Below are 21,525 nucleotides of genomic sequence, written 5' to 3'. Positions count from 1 at the left end.
AAAAATAAATAAATATATATATATATGGTGCCGTTGGGGAAAGTGTGCGATCCACGCTACCTTCACATCCTCCCATAGATCCTGCTCTTCCTTCAGGACTCGGCTGGTGTGAAGAGGAGTCTGTGGCACTTGCATCGACTGCTGAAGAACACAAACACCAGAGTGAAGCCAGCAACACCCACAAAGACAAACAAGTCACCAGAGGAACAGATCGGCTAGACGCACACTGTCTCCTGCCCAGAGTGAAGCCAGCAACACCCACAAAGACAAACAAGTCACCAGAGGAACAGATCGGCTAGACGCACACTGTCTCCTGCCCAGAGTGAAGCCAGCAACACCCACAAAGACAAACAAGTCACCAGAGGAACAGATCGGCTAGACGCACACTGTCTCCTGCCCAGAGTAGGGGAATCGGGGACCAGAGGACACAGGCTCAAGGCGAAGATCAAACGATTTACTAGGGACCTTTCCATACAGAGGGTGGTGGGTGTGTGGAACGAGCTGCCGGAGGAGGGAGTTCAGGCTGGGACTATCCCAACGTTTAAGAAACAGTTGGACAGGTACATGGATAGGACAGGTTTGGAGGGATATGGGCCAAACACGGGCAGGTGGGACGAGTGTAGCTGGGACATGTTGGCCGCTGTGGGCAAAAATGGGCCGAAGGGCCTGTTTCCACACTGCGTGACACGTTGTACCTTCACAGTCAGAGGGCGGTGAATCTGTGGGATTCTTTGCCACAGACGGCTGTGGAGGCCAAGACAATTGATATTTCTAAGGCGGAGATAGATAAACTCTTGAGTAGTGCGGTGTCAGGGGTTATGAGGAGAAGGCAGGAGAATGGGGTTAGGAGGGAGAGATCGACCAGCCATGATCAGCTGTTCACTGTATATATTCCAGAGTCAGATACAGCTCTAACAGAATCATGGGATATGGGGAGAAAGCAGGAACGGGGTACTGATTTGGGTTGATCAGCCACGATCACATTGAATGGCGGTGCTGGCTCGAAGGGCCAATTGGCCTACTCCTGCACCTATGTTTCGATGCTTGAATGGCGGAGCAGACTTGATGGGCCGAAAGGCCTAATTCTGCTCCTATCACATGATCTTAGATAGACACAAAGTGCTGGAGTAACTCAGCAGGTCAGGCAGCATCTCTGGAGAGAAGGGATGGGTGACGTTTCGGGTCGAGACCCTTCTTCAGACTGATGTCAGGTGAGGGGCCGAATGACCCGCTGAGTTACTCCAGCTTTTTGCATGTATCTTTGGTTTAAACCAACACCTGCAGTTCCTTCTCACACACGTATGACCTGCTGACCAACAAGGCGTGGATGCGGGGGGCGGGCGTGGGGGTGATATTTCGAGGGGGGGGGCTGCCAGCCGAGAGTGTCGGGGACTGGGGTACGTACATTAATCCACGGGTGGTTCATGAATTCCATGATTGTCATGCGTTGTGTCGGTTCTGTCTTCAGAAGGTGGCGGATCAGCTGCTTGGCTGCAAGACACACAAACACCATGGCAGTCAGACATGCGTCCGGGTTCACCCCCTCCCACTGCCCCGGGCAGGGGGCTGGACACCCCCACACACCTGAGCTGTACTGCTCTCATCTATCTATCTATCTATCCATACACTAACACTCTCGTTTGTTTGTTTGTTTGTTTGTTTGTTTGTTCCTGAACTACAGCAAAAACGTTACACAACAGCACGGCAGTTTCAAGCCCCACCTTACTCACCGTCATCCCTTTGGTGCTGATGGAAGAAGTTTCATTGGAATCGGTGTTATATTTTTAAAGTTAAAAATAGGTGCAGCAGGAGGCCATTCGGCCCCTCGAGCCAGCACCGCCATTCAATACGATCATGACCGAACTTTTTTAGAGATACAGCGCAGAAACAGGCCCTTCGGCCCACCGGGTCCGTGCCGCCCAGCGATCCCCGCACACTAACACTATCCTACACACACACTAGGGACAATTTTTACATTTGCCCAGCCAATTAACCTGTAGGTTTGTGTGCTATTGTATGTTCTTTTTTTAGTACCTGCACTGATGTACAGCACTTTGGTCAACATGGGTTGTGTTTAAATGTGCTATACAAATAAAATTGATTTGACTTGACTTGACGTCTTTGGAGTGTGGGAGGAAACCGAAGATCTCGGAGAAAACCCACGCAGGTCACGGGGAGAACGTACAAACTCCGTACAGACGGCGCCCGTAGTCAGGATCGAACCTGAGTCTCCGGCGCTGCATTCACTGTAAGGCAGCAACTCTACCGCTGCGCCACCGTGCCGCCCATTTGAAACCAGTACCCCCGTTCCTGCTTTCTCCCAAATCCCTTGATTGTTTAAGCCCTGAGAGCTAAATCTAACTCTCTCTTGAAACCTGTCTAACTGTTTCTTAAACGTTGGGATAGTCCCACAGCCACAACCACCTCCCCTGGCAGCTCGTTCCATACACCCACCACCCTTTGCGTGAAAAAGTTACCCCTCAGATTCCTATTAAATCTTTTCCCCTTCACCTTGAACCTGTGTCCTCTGGTCCTCGATTCCCCAACTCTGGGCAAGAGACTCTGTGCATCTTCCCGATCTATTCCTCTCATGTTTTTATACACCTCTATAAGATCATCCTTCATCATAAGGTCATTAGTGATAGGAGTAAATTAGGCCATTCGGCCCATCGAGTCTATTCTGCCGTTTAATCATGGCTGGTCTATCTCTCCCCCCTAACCAGGGTCTCCTGCCTCCTCCCCATAACCCCTGACACTCGCACTGATGGACAATCCTCCAGTGCTGCCCAGCGTTGATCTCCCGATGGTGCCCGGCCCTCTGGTGATGATGGTGTAACCCAGGTTGGGGCAGAGGTTGTGGGGCCCACGTTTACCTTCCTCCGACACCTCCGACCATTCCGGGTTTGGGAATTCATACTGTCCCATTCGGATTCGCCTCTTCATTCCCGGGGAAATGGCCAGCCCGTGGTTGGAGTAGAACGGAGGGTATCCACACAACCTGAATGGATCACAAGCCGGAGAGACAGAATGTCACACACACACACACGCACACAGCTGGAAGCTACTGCAGATTCTGCTTTACACACAAGACACACACACACACACACACACACACACACACACACACACACACACACACACACACACACACACACACACACACACACACACACACACACACACACACACAATGCTGGAGTAACTCAGCGGGTCAGGCAGCATCTCTGGAGAGAAGGAACGGGGGACGTTTCGGGTCGAGATCCTTCTTCAGACTGAAGAAACGTCACCCATTCCTTCTCTCCACAGATGCTGCCTGACCCGCTGAGTTACTCCAGCACTCTGTGTGTCTATCATGGACTCTATTCTAGACTCCCTGTGGGAGATGGGATGGGATGGGATGGGATGGGATGGGATGTGATGGGATTGGATGGAATGGCGATGGGATGGGATGGGGATGGGAATGGGATGGGAATGGGATGGGATGGGAAGCCCCCCCCTCCCCAATCCCCCAATCCCATTCCACAATATCCCATCTTTGTCCCAAACACGTCTCAATGGTCCAGCTTTAGACTTGGTCAAGTCAAAGCCTTTGGCTAACAACAGGTGGCAGCTAGACACAGAGTGCTGGAGTAACTCAGCGGGTCAGGCAGCATCTGTGGAGAACATGGATAGGTGATGTTTCGGGTCGAGACCCTTCTTCTGTGCAGTGCTGAACTATCTCGCAGTGCACAGGCTAAAGGCAGCCAATGCAGACACGTGCAGGTGTACAGGGCACTGGGCTCCAGCAGATTGTACAGGGCACTGGGCTCCAGCAGATTGTCGCTGGTGGGTTTATTTGGCACGTCTGCAACTGCGCAGTGAAACCCACATTGCATATATTACACACGCGGGCACCAACATTATTGTCGCCATTGTCCAAGGTCGGGTCGGCCAGCGCGCTCGATGTACTGCAGCGGTTCCCAGGGACGTACGTTAGTGTAGTGCTAGTGTAGGGGGCGGTCGATGGTCAGCACGGACTCGCTGGGCCGAAGGGCCTGTCTCCGCGCTGTGTCTCCAAAACTAAACTAAACCAAACCAGGGGAGGTTGAGGGGCGGCACGGTGGGGCAGTGGGTAGAGTCGCGGCCTCGTAGCGCCAGGGACCCGGGGCCCATCCTGACTATGGGGAGGGGGGGGGAGGACAAAGGGGGACCTGCTGGGGGCTCTGTGTAACTGTGTCAGTGCCCTGTGGGGACAGGGTGTGTGTGTGGGACTCACAGAATGTACATAATCACCCCCAGCGACCACATGTCACACGACTTGTCGTACTTCTCTGGTCCCAGGACCTCCGGAGCTGTGAAGACAGAGAGAGAGAAGATGTAACAGCCATGGAGTCACAGAGCGATACAGCGCGGAAACAAGCCCGTCAGCCAGAGCCAGTTGCCAGAGCGCGTTGCCAGAGCCAGTTGTCAGAGCGCGTTGCCAGAGCCAGTTGCCAGATCGCGTTGCCAGAGCCAGTTGCCAGATCGCGTTGCCAGAGCCAGTTGCCAGAGCCAGCTGCCAGAGCGCGTTGCCAGATCGCGTTGCCAGAGCGTGTTGCCAGAGCGCGTTGCCAGAGAGCGTTGCCGTTTCAGCATCTTGTCGACTCTGATCAATGTCAGCAGATTGCGGTCATAATAGATTGGTTATCTTGCAGACTCAACAACACTAATCATGATCGGCAAACACATTAGTGAAGGGGGCAGAGGTTTCTCTTAAGTTGAGCCTTGTGGGCGATCGTGACTGGCTGATAAACTGACAACTGCCTCCTTGTCTTTAACCTCGGTGTGTAATTGCAATGTCTGCTTCCCTTGAAGATCCTCATGTCCGACCCACTGCCATTTCTTGCAATCCATCCTTGCCCCCCCCACCCCACTCCCCACACCCATTCACTTACAAATCAGCACAACAGTTCAGTTTATTGTCACGTGTACCGAGCGAGGTACAGTGAGAACAGAGCAGCCCTGAACTACAATCTACCTCATTGGTGACCCTCGGACTATTCTTGTTTTGTCTTTCCGCTGACTGGTTAGCATGCAACAAAAGCTTCTCATCGTACCTCAGTACACGTGACAATAAACTCAACTAAACTGAACTGAACTTGTGTTGCGTGCTAACCAGTCAGCGGAAAGACAATACATGATTACAATCGAGCCATTTACACTGTACAGATCCAGGACAAGGGAATAACGTTTAGTGCGAGGTAAAGCCAGCAAAGTCCGATCAAGGAGAGTCCGAGGGTCACCAATGAGGTAGATAGTAGTTCAGCACTGCTCTCTGGTTGTGGGAGGACGGTTCAGTTGCCTGATAACAGCCGGGAAGAAACTGTCCCTGAATCTGGAGGTGTGCGTTCTCACACTTCTGTACCTCTTGCCCGATGGGAGAGGGGAGAAGAGGGAGTGGCCGGGGTGAGACTGGTCCTTGATGATGCTGCTGGCCTTGCCGAGGCAGCGTGAGGTGTAGATGGAGTCAGTGGGAGGGAGGTTGGGTTGTGAGATGGTCTGGGCTGGGTCCACAATTCACTGCAAAAGAACACTGGCTGCATAAAGACCGTTACCAAACCTCAGAAACCCCTGAAACCCCTCTGATCTCTCTCATCTCCCTCCAAACATATTCTCTCATCATGTTCCGTGTTTGTTTAATGCTTTATTTATCATTGGTATGGCATTACACAATCATTACATCCTAACCCGGTGGGCCGAGTGTGGAGTGTTGCAAGCAATTGGAGATCGCCCCGTTACTGGAAGGATGTGAGTCTTTGGAACGACTGCAGGAGAGGTTTACCAGAACGCTGCCTGGATCAGGCAGAAACAAGGAACTGCAGGTGCTGCTTTATACCAAAGATAGACACAGTGCTGGAGTAACTCAGCGGGTCAGGCAGCATCTCTGGGGAACATGGATAGGTGACGTTTCACAGAGTGCTGGAGTAACTCAGCAGGTCAGGCAGCATCTGTGGAGAACATGGTTCGGTGACGTTTTGGGTCGTGTCTTCAGTCAGGAGAAGGGTTCCGACCCGAAACTTCGCCCGTCCTTTTTCTTCAGTTATTCATGTTCCTGTCTAACTGTTTCTTAAACGATGGGATAGTCCCTGCCTCAACTACCTCCTCTGGCAGCTCGTTCCATACACCCACCACCCGCTGTGTGGAAAAGTTACCCCAAAGATTCCTATTAAATCTTTTCCCCTTCACCTTGAGCATGTGTCCTCTGGTCCTCGATTCCCCTACTCTGGGCAAGAGACTCTGTGCGTCTACCCAATCTATTCCTCTCATGATTTTGTACATCTCTATAAGATCACCCCTCATCCTCCTGCGCTCCAAGGAATAGAGACCCAGTTTGCACAACCTCTCCCTGTAGCTCACACCCTCTAGACCTGGCAACATCCTCGTAAATCGGGCGGCACGGTCGCACAGCGGTAGAGTTGCCGCCTTACAGCAAATGCAGCGCCGGAGACCCGGGTTCGATCCCGACCACGGGCGCTGTCTGTACGGAGTTTGTACGTTCTCCCCGTGACCTGCGTGGGTTTTCTCCGGGTGCTCCGGTTTCCTCCCACACTCCAAAGACGTGCAGGTTTGTGTGTTAATTGGCTTGGTAAAATGTAATAATTGTCCCTAGTGCGTGTTGTGTTAGTGTGCGGGGATCGCTGGGCAGCGCCGACCCGGTGGGCCGAGGGGCCTGATTCCGCTCTGTATCTCTAAACTAAATAAAAACTAAATCCTGGTACAGTTGCGTGTAGCGTGTTGCGTGTAGCGTGTTGCATGTTGCCCGCGTGGCTGAGGCAGATCGGTGAACCTACCCACATAATACGGAGTGTAGCAAGGCGTGGCCAGTGAGTTAAAACTGGTGGTTTCTTTGGCAAAGCCGAAGTCCGTTAGTTTCAGGACTGCGTTGGGGCGTTTGAAGGTGTACAGCAAATTCTCCGGCTGAAAAGACAAAGACAATTTCATTTTAACGTAAAACATAACTGAGAAAAACGTTAAAATTCCAGGCGTTTCTTGCTCCAAGTGCCTGAACTCCAGGACCACAAGGCACGGCTTCAGAATAACAGGTCGTTGTTGATAGACTGGAGCGACTAGGTTTGTATACGCTGGGATTTAGAAGGGTGAGAGGGGATCTTATTGAAACAGATAAGATTATTAAGGGGTTGGACACGCTAGAGGCAGGAAACATGTTCCCAATGTTGGGGGAGTCCAGAACCAGGGGTCACAGTTTAAGAATAAGGGGTAGGCCATTTAGAACGGAGATGAGGAAAAACCTTTTCACCCAGAGAGTTGTGAATCTGTGGAATTCTCTGCCACAGAAGTCAGTGGAGGCCAATTCACTGGATGCTTTCAAGAGAGAGTTAGATAGAGCTCTTAAAGATAGCGGAGTCAGGGGGTATGGGGAGAAGGCAGGAACGGGTACTGATTATGGATGATCAGCCATGATCACAGTGAATGGTGGTGCTGGCTCGAAGGGCCGAATGGCCTACTCCTGCACCTATTGTCTATTATTGACGTTCCTTTAGGAAGGAGATGAGGAGGAATTTCTTTAGTCAGAGGGTGGTGAATCTGTGGTGGTGATGGTGGTGATGGTGGTGGGGGTGATGGTGGAGGTGGTGGTGATGGAGGTGGTGGGGGTGGGGGTGGGGGTGGGGGTGGGGGTGGGGGTGGTGGTGGGGGTGATGGTGGAGGTGGTGGTGATGGAGGTGGTGGTGATGGAGGTGGTGGAGGTGGTGGTGATGGAGGTGGTGGTGCTGGGGGTGATGGAGGTGGTGGTGCTGGGGGTGATGGAGGTGGTGGTGTTGGAGGTGGTGGTGATGGAGGTGGTGGTGATGGAGGTGGTGGAGGTGGTGGTGATGGAGGTGGTGGTGGTGGTGATGGAGGTGGGGGTGATGGAGGTGGTGGTGATGGAGGTGGTGGTGATGGAGGTGGTGGTGGTGGGGGTGATGGAGGTGGGGGTGATGGAGGTGGTGGTGATGGAGGTGGTGGTGGTGGGGGTGATGGAGGTGGGGGTGATGGAGGTGGTGGTGGTGGAGGTGGTGGTGGTGGAGGTGGTGGTGATGGAGGTGGTGGTGGGGGAGGTGGTGGTGGTGGTGGTGGTGGAGGTGGTGGTGGTGGAGGTGGTGGTGGTGGAGGTGGTGGTGATGGAGGTGGGGGTGATGGAGGTGGTGGTGGTCGTGGAGGTGGTGGTGGGGGTGATGGAGGTGGGGGTGATGGAGGTGGTGGTGATGGAGGTGGTGCTGATGGTGGTGGTGGAGGTGGTGGTGATGGAGGTGGTGGTGATGGAGGTGGGGGTGATGGAGGTGGGGGTGATGGAGGTGGGGGTGATGGAGGTGGGGGTGATGGAGGTGGTGGTGGTGGTGGTGGTGATGGTGGTGGTGGAGGTGGTGGTGATGGAGGTGGGGGTGATGGAGGTGGGGGTGATGGAGGTGGGGGTGATGGAGGTGGGGGAGGTGGTGGTGATGGAGGTGGTGGTGATGGAGGTGGTGGTAATGGAGGTGGGGGTGATGGAGGTGGGGGTGATGGAGGTGGGGGTGATGGAGGTGGGGGAGGTGGTGGTGATGGAGGTGGTGGTGATGGAGGTGGTGGTGATGGAGGTGGGGTGGTGGTGGTGGTGGAGGTGGTGGTGATGGAGGTGGTGGTGATGGAGGTGGTGGTGATGGAGGTGGTGGTGATGGAGGTGGTGGTGATGGAGGTGGTGGTGATGGAGGTGGTGGTGATGGAGGTGGTGGTGATGGAGGTGGTGGTGATGGAGGTGGTGGTGGTGGTGGTCGTGGAGGTGGTGGGGATGGAGGTGGGGGTGGTGGTGGTGATGGAGGTGGTGGGGGTGGTGGTGGGGGTCGTGGAGGTGATGGTGGGGGAGGTGGTGGGGATGGAGGTGGGGGTGGTGTTGGTGATGGAGGTGGTGGGGGTGGTGGTGGGGGTCGTGGAGGTGGTGGTGGGGGAGGTGGTGGAGGTGGTGGTGATGGTGGTGGGGGTCGTGGAGGTGGTGGTGGTGGAGGTGGTGGTGGTGGAGGTGGTGGTGGGGGAGGTGGTGGAGGTGGTGGTGATGGTGGTGGGGGTCGTGGAGGTGGTGGTGGTGGAGGTGGTGGTGGGGGAGGTGGTGGAGGTGGTGGTGATGGTGGTGGGGGTCGTGGAGGTGGTGGTGGTGGAGGTGGTGGTGGTGGAGGTGGTGGTGGGGGAGGTGGTGGAGGTGGTGGTGATGGTGGTGGGGGTCGTGGAGGTGGTGGTGGTGTTGAGCTACTGGCTGCAGAGTGGATTGTTGCTCGTGTGCTGGAGGCCGGCCCCTCGATTTAGATTTAGATTTAGATTTAGAGATACAGAGCAGAAACAGGCCCTTCGGCCCCACCAAGTCCGTGCCGCCCAGTGATCCCCGCACATTAACACTATCCTACACACACTAGGGACATTGGGACTCACAGAATTCTGTGAGTCCCACACACACCCAGTCAATTAACCTACAAACCTGCACGTCTTTGGAGTGTGGGAGGAAACCGAAGATCTCGGAGAAAACCCACGCAGGTCACGGGGAGAACGTACAAACTCCGTACAGACGGCACCCGTAGTCAGGATCGAACCTGAGTCTCCGGCGCTGCATTCGCTGTAAGGCAGCAACTCTACCGCTGCGCCACCGTGCCACTGATGTGTAACGCTGGGTCATTGCTGTGGCAGAGTTTGCCAATCAGCTGTGAAATGGAAAGGCCGAGACTTGCCCCCCAGCGGCACTTCACACCCGCCAGGCTGGGTTGCACTATCAGCACCGCAGTGAAACGTCTGGACCAAAACTAAAATCTTGCTCAAGACGAACAAGTGGTTAGCAAATCACAACCGTGCAAGTCGGTCAATGTGGAAATAGAACGTCGAACAGTGCAGGATGCAGGAATGCAGAACTGCAGATAGATGCTGCTTTACACCAACCACACTCAGCCCATTTCACATCAGTATATCGTCCCGTGTACCGAGGTACAGTGAAAAACTTTCTTGTTGCGTGCTATCCAGTCAGCGGAAAGACAACACATGCTTACAATCGGGCCGTCCACAGTGTACAGATACACCAGGCAGCGTGAGGTGTAGATGGAGGCAATGGAACGGACGTTGGTTTGTGTGATGGTCTGGGCTGTTCCCACATTTCACTGCAATTTCATGCGGTCTCGGATGGAGCTGTTCCCAAACTGTGCCGCGACGCATCTCGCTAACGTGTTAACTACGCGTCGTTCAGGTCGAGACCCTTCCTCCAGCCCGAGATGTCACCCATCCCTCCTCTCCACAGATGCTGCCTGACCCGCTGAGTTACTCCAGCACTCTGTGTCTATGTGTAGGACAGTCCAGCACAGGAAAACGCTGACCAAAATTCACCAGCCACTTCGTGCTACACTGCGTATGATGTGGGCAGGCTGACCAATCTCCCCCTCACCAGGCAGAACACGGAACATGGAACAGTACAGCACAAGAACAGGCCCTTCGGCCCACAATGCCCGTGCTGAACACGATCCCAAGTTAAACTAATCCCCTCTGCCTGCACATGATCCATGTCCCTCCATTTCCTGCACATCCATGTGCCTGTCTAAAAGCCTCTTAAACACCACTATCGTATCTGCCTCCACCCCCACCCCTGCAAGTGCGTTCCAGGCCCCCCCCCCCACCCCCCCCCAACACGCCCCCACCCCCACCCCCCCCCCACCCCCACCCCCACCCCTCTCTGTGTGACAAACCTGCCACGCGCATCTCATTGAGTCATAGAGCAAGGAAACAGGCCCTTCGGCCCAACATGTCCTTGCCGACCAAGATGCCCCATCTACACTAGTCCCACCTGCCTGCAGTTGCCCCATTTCTCTCTAAACCTTTCCACCCATCCCCTTGAACTTTCCCCCCTCACAGTAAAGCTACGCTATTCAGCAAATAAACGTTATCTTAGTCAGCGATGCTGAAGAAAGCTTTTCTGCAAATTACCAAGAGTTATCTCTGATGGGTCGAGGCTTGATACACGTACGGCAGCTGATCTTGAGTTGAGATATCCACAGAGTTCACAGGCCTGCCCCCATCGTCAGCAGCTGAGGAAACAACTGTGCCTGTGGTTCACTGAGGTGCGACACAGAGCCTTGCAGAGAGTTGTGGACACAGCCCAGACCATCGCACAAACCATCCTCCCCTCCACTGACCCCATCTACACCTCACGCTGCCTCGGCAAGGCCAGCAGCCCAGACCGTCACACACAAACCAACCTCACCTCCACCGACTCCAGCTACACCTCACGTTGCCTCAGCAAGGCCAGCAGCCCAGACCATCGCACTCCCCCATCTACACCTCACGCTGCCTTGGCAAGGCCAGCAGCCCAGACCATCACACAAACCAACCTCCCCTCCACTGACCCCATCTACACCTCACGCTGCCTCGGCAAGGCCAGCAGCAGAATCAAGGACCAGTCTCACCCCGGCCACTCCCTCCTCTCCCCTCCAAAGGTTTAGAAATGAGAAAACGCACACCTCCAGATTCAGGGACAGTTTCTTCCCAACTGTTTTCAGGCAACTGAACCGCCCTCTCACCAACTAGAGAGGGGTCCTGACCTCCCATCTACCCCATTGGAGACGCACAGACTAACTTTAATCAGATGTCACTGGACTTCATCTTGCACAAACCATTCTTCCCTTCAGCCTGTGTCTGTACACTGTGGACGGCCTGATTGGAATCATATATAGGCTTTCCACTGACAGGACGGCACGTAACAAAAAGCTTTTCACTGTACCTCGGTACACGTGACAACAAACTACACTAATTCTCATGGAGTGAGTGAGGATCAGTTAGTGGGCAGAAAACACACTAGGCGTGAGTGAGTGTGTTGGTCGGAAGGATTCCAGCATGGAGTGACTGAAGTTGGGACGTTATATTTAGTTTGGTTTAGAGATACAGCACGGAAACAGGCCCTTCGGCCCATCGAGTCCGCACACTAACACTATCCTACACGAGGGACAATTTACATTTACACCAAACCAATTAACCTGCAAACCTGCACGTCTTTGGAGTGTGTGAGGAAACGAAAGATCTCGGAGAAACCCACGCAGGTCACGGGGAGAACGTACAAACTCCATACAGTCGGGATGGAACCCGGGTCTCCGGCGCTGTGAGGCAGCAGCTCTACGCGCTGCGCCACCGTGTCGCCCGCGTTGTGTTGCGTGATGGACGTTGGTCAGGCTGCGTTTGAAGCAGAGTGTACCATCTTGGCCGGTCAGTGGTGGGTGGGGGCATGTGTGGGCTGGAGGGCTGGGTGCAAGGGACTCACCTTCACATCCCGATGGGCGATATTCACAGAGTGCAGGTGCTGCACAGCCTCGCCAATACTCTTCATGATCTCTGACGCCTCTGAAACACAGGGGACAGTGAGCACAATAACAAGGAACCGCAGGTGCTGCTTGACAACAAAGGCACAGAGTGCTGGAGTAACTCAGCGGCTCAGGCAGCATCTGTGGAGAACATGGATAGGTGATGATTCACAGAGTGCTGGAGTAACTCAGCGGGTCAGGCAGCATCTGTGGAGAACATGGATAGGTGATGTTTCACAGAGTGCTGGAGTAACTCAGCGGGTCAGGCAGCATCTGTGGAGAACATGGATAGGTGATGATTCACAGAGTGCTGGAGTAACTCAGCGGGTCAGGCAGCATCTGTGGAGAACTTATTTCTGGATAGGTGACGTTTCTGGTCAGGACTCTTCTTCAGACTGAAACGAGACTGTACACAATGTTCCAGAAAGACCCCATGCATACATCTTACCTATACCTCTCATGATTTTATACACCTCTATAAGATCACCCCTCATCCTCCTGCACTCCAAGGAATAAAGTCCTAGCCTGCCCCAATCACATTGAAAGGTGGTGCTGGCTCGAAGGGCCGAATGGCCTACTCCTGCACCTATTGTCTATTGTCTATTGACCTCTCCCTGTAGAGGTGCTGCATGACCCACTGAGTTACTCCAGCACTCTGTGAAACGTCACCTATCCGTGTTCTCCACAGATGCTGCCTGACCCACTGAGTTACTCCAGCACTCTGTGTCTATGTGTGGCTCGGTTGCACATCCAGTTGGTTGGCACGCCCACTCACTCATTCCTGGCACAGGATACCCACTCCCACCCTCCACGCCCCGTATCTGAGGAAGGATGTGCTGGCTCTGGAGAGGGTCCAGAGGATGTTTACAAGAATGATCCCAGGAATGAGTGGGTTAACATATGATGAGTGTTTGTGGGCACTGGGCCTGTACTCGCTGGGGTTTAGAAGGTTGAGGGGGGACCTCATTGAAACGTACAGAATAGTGAGCGGCCTGGATAGAGTGGATGTGGAGAGGATGTTTCCACTGGTGGGAGAGTCTAGGACCAGAGGGCACGGCCTCAGAATTAAAGGACGTTCATTTAGGAAGGAGATGAGGAGGAATTTCTTTAGCCAAAGGGTGGTGAATCTGTGGAGGTCAAGTCAATGGGTATATATAAGGTAGAGATAGATAGATTGTTGATCAGTGCGGGTGTCAGGGGTCATGGGGAGAAGGCAGGAGAATGGGGTTGAGAGGGAGAGATAGATCAGCCATGATTGAATGGCGGAGTAGACGTGACGGGCCGAATGGCCTAATTCTGCTCCTATCACGTATGAACTTATGAACTTATGACCTAACCATCAGGCTCTTGAACAGGACACAACACAGAGCTCAACGACAAACGTCCATGGACTGTCTTTGGTTGCACCAAGGACGTTGGCTTTTCCACACGAGTAATGGCGGAGTGGACTAGATGGGCTGAATGGCCTGTTTCTGCTGCTATCACTGGTGCCGGTGTTTGAGGAGTGTTTACCTCGCTCAGTGAAGGCCTGGTCTCCACGGTCCTGGATCCGGCTGAAGAGTTCTCCCCCATCCATGCTGTAACGACAACGTGAACATCACCATCAGCACAACGCAGCACACATGCAACCAGCAGTGCAGCGACGCTGCAGAGCAACGCAGCAGAGCAACGCAGCAGACATGCAACCAGGCAGTGCAGCGACACAACAGACATGCAACTGGCAGTGCAGCAACGCTGCAGAGCAACGCAGTAGAGCAACGCAGCAGAGCAACGCAGCAGAGCAACGCAGCAGGCATGCATCTGGCTGTGCAGCAACGCAGCACAACAACGCAGCAATCATGCAACCGGCAGTGCAGCAACGCAGCAGGGGTGCAGCCAGGTGGTGCAGCAACACAGCAGACATGCAACTGGCAGTGCAGCGACGCAGCAGAGGTGCAGCCATGCGGTGTAGCTGCCACCAAGCCGCGGGAGTATTTGCACCAATATGAGAGGCAGGGTCACACCGCATGCAAACAGCCCGCGAGCGGTCCTGACCTCCCATCGTGGGGCGGCACGGTGACGCAGCGGTAGATTTTTAGATTTAGTTTAGAGATACAGCGCAGAAACAGGCCCTTCGGCCCACCGGGTCCGTGCCGCCCAGCGATCCCCGCACATTAACACTATCCTACACACACTAGGGACAATTTTTACATTTACCCAGTCAATTAACCTACAAACCTGTACGTCTTTGGAGTGTGGGAGGAAACCGAAGATCTCGGAGAAAACCCACGTAGGTCACGGGGAGAACGTACAAACTCCGTACAGACGGCGCCCGTAGTCGGGATGGAACCCGGGTCTCCGGCGCTGCATTCGCTGTAAGGCAGCAACTCTACCGCTGCGCCACCGTGCCGCCTTGTAGTGTTCGTACGTTCTCCCCGTGACCTGCGTGTGTTTTCTCCAAGATCTCCGGTTTCCTCCCATACTCTCAAGGCGTGCAGGTATGTAGGTTCATTGCCTTAGTGTAAGCGTAAAGTTGTCCCAGCGTGTGTAGGACACTGTTAATGTGCGGGGATCGCTGGTCGGCGCCGACCCGGTGGGCTGAAGGGCCTGTTTCCGCGCTGTGTCGCTAAACTAAACCAAAGTAACTGTGGGCAGTGGGCAGCGTGAATGTAATCGGACTTTACTGGACTTTATCTCGCACTAAATGTTATTGCCTTTATCCTGTATCTGTTCACTGTCGACGGCTCGATTGTAATCATGTGCAGTCTTTCCACTGACTGGATAGCAACGCAACAATACGCTATTCACTGTACCTCGAGAACATGCAAACTCCGTACAGACAGCACCCGTAGTCAGGATGGAACCCGGGTCTCTGGCGCCGTGAGGCAGCAGCTCTACCCGCTGCACCACCGTGCCGACTGGCGTTCCTCCAGCACAGTGAGTTTGCAGTGCCGGCACACGTGAAACATAGAAAACAGGTGCAAGAGGAGGCCATTCGGCCCTTCGAGCCAGCACGGCTGATCATCCACAATCAGCACCCCGTTCTTGCTTTCTCCCCGTACCCCCTGACTCCGTTAGCCCTGAGAGCTAATTCTAACTCTCTCTTGAACACATCCAGTGAATCGGCCTCCACTTCCTTCTGTGGCGGAGAATCCCACAGGTTCACAACTCTCTGGGTGTGAAGGTTTTTTCTCGTCTCTCTCCTACATGGCCGAGCCCTTTATTCATAACCACTGTGCGTTACTCTGCACCGCGCTGGTCACCACAGAGACGGGTGCTGCCCCCTCCATGACACTCCATCGCGAGCTTCCACTCGCACACACGCAGTGTGGGATGCAAGCACGCATGTTTGTAGCTGCAGTCTGGCACAGTCTAATCAGAACGAAACAACACGTGGTGACAGGCTCCGGGTGACAGCGTGGAGGCGACCGTGTGAAGCTGCAGCACCCCAGGGTGGGGGAGGGTCCCCAGGGTGGGGGAGGGTCCCCAGGGTGGGGGAAGGTCCCCAGGGTGGGTGGGGGTCCCCAGGGTGGGTGGGGGTCCCCAGGATGGGGGAGGGTCCCCAGGGTGGGGGAAGGTCCCCAGGGTGGGTGGGGGTCCCCAGGGTGGGGGAGGGTCCCCAGGGTGGGTGGGGGTCCCCAGGGTGGGGGAGGGTCCCCAGGGTGGGTGGGGGTCCCCAGGGTGGGTGGGGGTCCCCAGGGTGGGTGGGGGTCCCCAGGGTGGGGGAGGGTCCCCAGGGTGGGTGGGGGTCCCCAGGGTGGGGGTCCCCAGGGTGGGGGTCCCCAGGGTGCATGTCCCCAAGGTGGGTGGGGGTCCCCAGGGTGGGTGGGTGTCCCCAGGGTGGGTGGGGGTCCCCAGGGTGGGGGTCCCCAGGGTGGGTGGGGGTCCCCAGGGTGGGTGGGGGTCCCCAGGGCTCCTCCAGGTTCAGGGACAGTCTCTTCCCGGCTGCTATCAGGCAACTGAACCGTCCTCTCCCCAACTAGAGAGCGGTCCTGACCTCCCATCGATCTCATCGATGACCCTCGCTCGGACTGTCGTTATCGGCCATTACTTCGCACTAAACACTGTTCCCTTTAACGTGTATCTGTACACTGGGGATGGCTCGATTGTGATCATAATTGGATCGCAGGCAACAAATGCATTTCACTGTGGCCCAGCACACTTGTCAATCGAGGATCTACATAGCAACACTGCACTGAAGCGTAGGTAAGAAAATAACGTCTGTGTCCATTTGCACATGATTGTAAAGGCACCACTGAACCCAGCAATAATAAACTGAACTACTAAAGGGCGCAGAGAAGATTTACGAGGGGCCTGAGCTACAGAGACAGAGGTTGGGGCAGGCTGGGACTCGACTCCTTGCAGCGCAGGAGGATGAGGGGTGATCTTATTAGAAGGGACATACATTGGGTAGATGCACAGAGTCTCTTGCCCAGAGTAGGGGAAATCAAGGACCAGAGGACACAGGTTCAGGGTGAAGGGGAAAAGATTTATTAGGAATAGGGTGGTGTGTGTGTGGAACGAGCTGCCAGAGGAGGTAGTTGAGGCTGGGACTAAACCAACGTTTAAGAAACAGTTGGACAGGTACAGTTGAGGCGGCACGGTAGCGCAGCGGTAGAGTTGCTGCTTTACAGCGAATGCAGCGCCGGAGACTCAGGTTCGATCCTGACTACGGGTGCTGCACTGTAAGGAGTTTGTACGTTCTCCCCGTGACCTGCGTGGGTTTTCTCCGAGATCTTCGGTTTCCTCCCACACTCCAAAGACGTACAGGTATGTAGGTTAATTGGCCGGGTAAAATGTAAAAATTGTCCCTAGTGGGTGTAGGATAGTGTTGGGATCACTGGGCGGCACGGACTTGGTGGGCCGAAAAGGCCTGTTTCCGGCTGTATATATACGATATGATATGATATGATATGATACATGGATAGGACAGGTTTGGAGGGATATGGACCAAGCGCAGGCAGGTGGGACTAGTGTAGCTGGGACATGTTGGCCGGTGTGGGCAAGTTGGGCTGAAGGGCCTGTTTCCACGCTGTATCACTCTGTGACCAAGGGCTTGGCGCTGTCTACGAGGCCGATCAGCGTCTGGAATGAACGGCAGTGTGCGTGTGGCCAACTACAGATGGAGGACACTTCAACCAGTCCCATCCCCATTGCTTTTAGTTTGGTTTTCAGTTTAGTTTAGAGATACAGCGCGGAAACACGGGTTTCGGCCTACCGAGTCCGCGCCGACCCGCGATCCCCGCGCACTAACGCTATCCCACACGCACTGGGAACAATTTACAATATTTACCTAAACCCAGAGTGCGGGAGGAAACCGGAGCGCCCGGACAAAACCCACGCGGTCCCGGGGAGAACGTACAAACTCCGTACAGGCAGCGCCGTGGTCGGGATAGAACCCGGGTCTCCGGCGCTGTGAGGCAGCAGCTCTACCCGCTGCGCCACCGTGCGTTGAACCTTCCTGGGGCTGTGTCACGTGTGGGAGGCAGACGCTGCGAGTGGAGCCAATACCTTCTTGTAACTGCTCCCACACACTTTGCTCCAACTGTTCTTGTAAACAAAACCACAGGCTCGGCCCCACCACACTTTCTTTCATCTTCGTCACCGTTATCTGATTATGGTCAGAAACTTCAACAGCTCAAAACAGCTGAAAAGCACCAGTTACTCACTTAGAGCTATGGGGTCATCTGCTGGATGTCAGCTCAATGCTCTGACTCAGGGCAATGGGAGACACTCACACAGACACGTGTACGCACACACAGACACATGCACACACACACACAGACATGTGTACACACACACAGACACGTGTACACACACACAGACACACGCACACACACACAGACATGTGTACGCACACACAAACACTCGCACACACACACAGACATGTGTACGCACACACACACAGACATGTGTACGCACACACAGACACATGCACACACACACACAGACATGTGTACACACACACAGACACGTGTACACACACACAGACACACGCACACACACACAGACATGTGTACGCACACACACACAGACATGTGTACGCACACACACACAGACATGTGTACGCACACACAGACACATGCACACACACTGGTACGCACACAGACACACAGACACATGTACACACACACAGACACATGCACACACACACACACACGCACACACACAGACATGTGTACGCACACACAGACACATGTACACACACACAGACACATGCACACACACACAGACACACGCACACACACAGACACATGTACACACACAGACACACGCACACACACACAGACACACGCACACACACAGACACACGCACACACACAGACACATGTACACACACACAGACACACGCACACACACAGACACACGCACACACACACAGACATGTGTACGCACATACACACATGTACGCACACACAGACACATGCACACACACACAGACTCATGTACACACACACAGACACATGTACACACACACAGACACATGCACACACACACAGGTACGCACGCAGACACACAGACACATGTACACACACACAGACACATGTACACACACAGACACATGTACACACCCACAGACACATGTACACACACAGACACATGTACACACATAGACACATGTACGCACACAGACATATGTACACACACACAGACACGTGTACACACACACAGACACACGCACACACACACAGACATGTGTACGCACACACAGACATGTGTACGCACACACAGACACTCGCACACACACAGACATGTGTACGCACACACACACAGACATGTGTACGCACACACAGACACATGCACACACACACTGGTACGCACACAGACACACAGACACATGCACACACACACAGACACACGCACACACACAGACATGTGTACGCACACACAGACACATGTACACACACACAGACACACGCACACACACAGACATGTGTACGCACACACAGACACATGTACACACACACAGACACATGCACACACACAGACACACGCACACACACACAGACATGTGTACGCACATACACACATGTACGCACACACAGACACATGCACACACACACAGACTCATGTACACCCACACAGACACATGTACACACACACAGACACATGCACACACACACAGACACACGCACACACACACAGACATGTGTACGCACACACAGACACATGCACGCACACACAGGTACGCACGCAGACACACAGACACATGTACACACACACAGACACATGTACACACACAGACACATGTACACACACACAGACACAGGTACGCACACACAGACACACACAGACACATGTACGCACACAGACATATGTACACACACAGACACGTGTACACACACACAGACACAGGTACGCATATACAGACACACAGACACATGTACGCACAGACACATGTACACACACACAGACACATGTACGCACACAGACACATGTACGCACACAGACACGTGCGCACACACACAGACACATGTATGCACACACAGACACATGTACACACACAGACACACACGCAGACACATGTACAAACAGACATATGTATACACACAGACACATGTACGCACACAGACACGCACAGACATAAGTATGCACACACAGACATGCAGACACATGTACACAAACACAGACACGCACAGACATATGTATGCACATACAGATACAAGTACGCACACACAGATACAAGTACGCACACACAGACGCGCAGACGCATGTATGCACACACAGACACGCATAGATACAAGTGTGCACACAGATACGCGCGCACACACACACATACACACACACATACACACACACATGCACACACAGATACATACACACAGGCACACAGATACATGCACACTCACACATGCACACAGATACATGCACACACAGATACATACATGCACAAACACACAGGTACATGCACACACACAGATACATACATGCACACACACATATACACGCACACACATGCACACATATGGAGGCACACAGAGACACATACAATGTCACAGACACACAAAGACCAACACAGGCAGACACACACACACTCAGACACACAGATACCCACACGCAGTCACACACACACACACACACACACACACACACACACACACACACACACACACACACACACACACACACACACACACACACACACACACACACACACATCTCTCGGCTTGTTGGAGAGGAGATGAGGGGTGGGGGTGAGGATATAACTGTACTCTCCAACACCTATGAAACCACATCGGAAACGTAATCACATGGCATAACAGGATGCTGAAAGCTGCAGACACGGGCCGAGGACACAGTGTACTTTACACTGTTAAGAAATCTCAATTAGGTTTGCTCATTTACCTGGTGCTTCATATGCACTCTGTTCAAAGTTGACCCACTTAACACCAAACTAAAAACACAACCAGAAATATTGGCTAAATGCTGGAGTAACTCAGCAGGTCAGGCAGCATCTGTGGGGAACATGGATAGGTGACGTTTCACAGAGTGCTGGAGTAACTCAGCGGGTCAGGCAGCATCTGTGGAGAACATGGATAGGTGACGTATTGGGTCGGGACCCATCTTGAGCACGAAGAAGGGACCCGACCTGAAACGTCACCTATCCATGTTCTCCGCAGATGCTGCCTGACCCGCTGAGTTACTCCAGCACTCTGTGTGTCTATTTGAGTGATAGGTGGATTGGCAGATTGGTGGAGTAAGTGACAAAGGCTGCGTGACAGATAAGGAGGAGAGGGAGGAAGGAAATGTAAGCCGGAGGGAGGGATTTGTGTGGAGGGGATGGGTGGAGGGGAAAGAGGGGGGGAAATGAGGTGTCTGGAGTGAAACTCAGCCACCAAATGAATTTTGTTGGGAACAGTCTGGACAGACCATTCCCTGGCCATTCCTTCTTCTCCCCGCTCCCGTCCGGCAGAAGGTACAGAAGCTTGAAAGCGCGCACCACCAGACTCAGGAACAGCTTCTCCCCCTCTGCTATCAGGCTTCTGACCGGCCCTTCCATAAGCTAGGGCACTGTCCGATTCACCTCTACCCCATTGCGGACATTGGACTTTGTCTGTGGACCTGATGCGCTACAATGCTGAGAACTATATTCTGCACTCTGTATCTCCCCCTCAGCTCTACCTGATGGCCTTGAGTTTGACCTGACTATTGGGTAGCGTGCAGAGCAAAGCTTTTTACTGTACCTCGGTACACGTGACAATAATAAACCGAAACCTAAACTCATTGCATCCAT

General features: G+C 53.8%; 1 protein-coding gene across 2 annotated transcripts in view; it reads right to left on the bottom strand.

The window, feature by feature from the left end:
• The window catches only part of LOC144605169 (MAP kinase-activated protein kinase 2), a 65,715-nt gene that overhangs the window by 8,460 nt on the left and 35,730 nt on the right, over positions 1–21,525 (bottom strand). The window contains exons 3-9 of one of the 2 annotated variants that reach the window (XM_078420247.1): positions 13,824–13,888; positions 12,272–12,351; positions 6,810–6,936; positions 4,256–4,331; positions 2,874–2,998; positions 1,406–1,491; positions 61–141 (exon numbers count right to left, since the gene is read on the bottom strand). In XM_078420247.1, coding sequence (XP_078276373.1) covers positions 61–141; positions 1,406–1,491; positions 2,874–2,998; positions 4,256–4,331; positions 6,810–6,936; positions 12,272–12,351; positions 13,824–13,888 — 640 coding nt within the window. The remainder of the gene's footprint in view (positions 1–60; positions 142–1,405; positions 1,492–2,873; positions 2,999–4,255; positions 4,332–6,809; positions 6,937–12,271; positions 12,352–13,823; positions 13,889–21,525) is intronic. The other variant, XM_078420248.1, reaches the window with a different exon arrangement.

The sequence above is a fragment of the Rhinoraja longicauda genome, chromosome 24 (genome assembly GCF_053455715.1).
Source record: "Rhinoraja longicauda isolate Sanriku21f chromosome 24, sRhiLon1.1, whole genome shotgun sequence".
NCBI classification, from domain to species: domain Eukaryota; kingdom Metazoa; phylum Chordata; class Chondrichthyes; order Rajiformes; family Arhynchobatidae; genus Rhinoraja; species Rhinoraja longicauda.
Note: the sequence above shows the minus strand (reverse complement) of the source record. Positions and strands in the feature narration are given on the sequence as shown.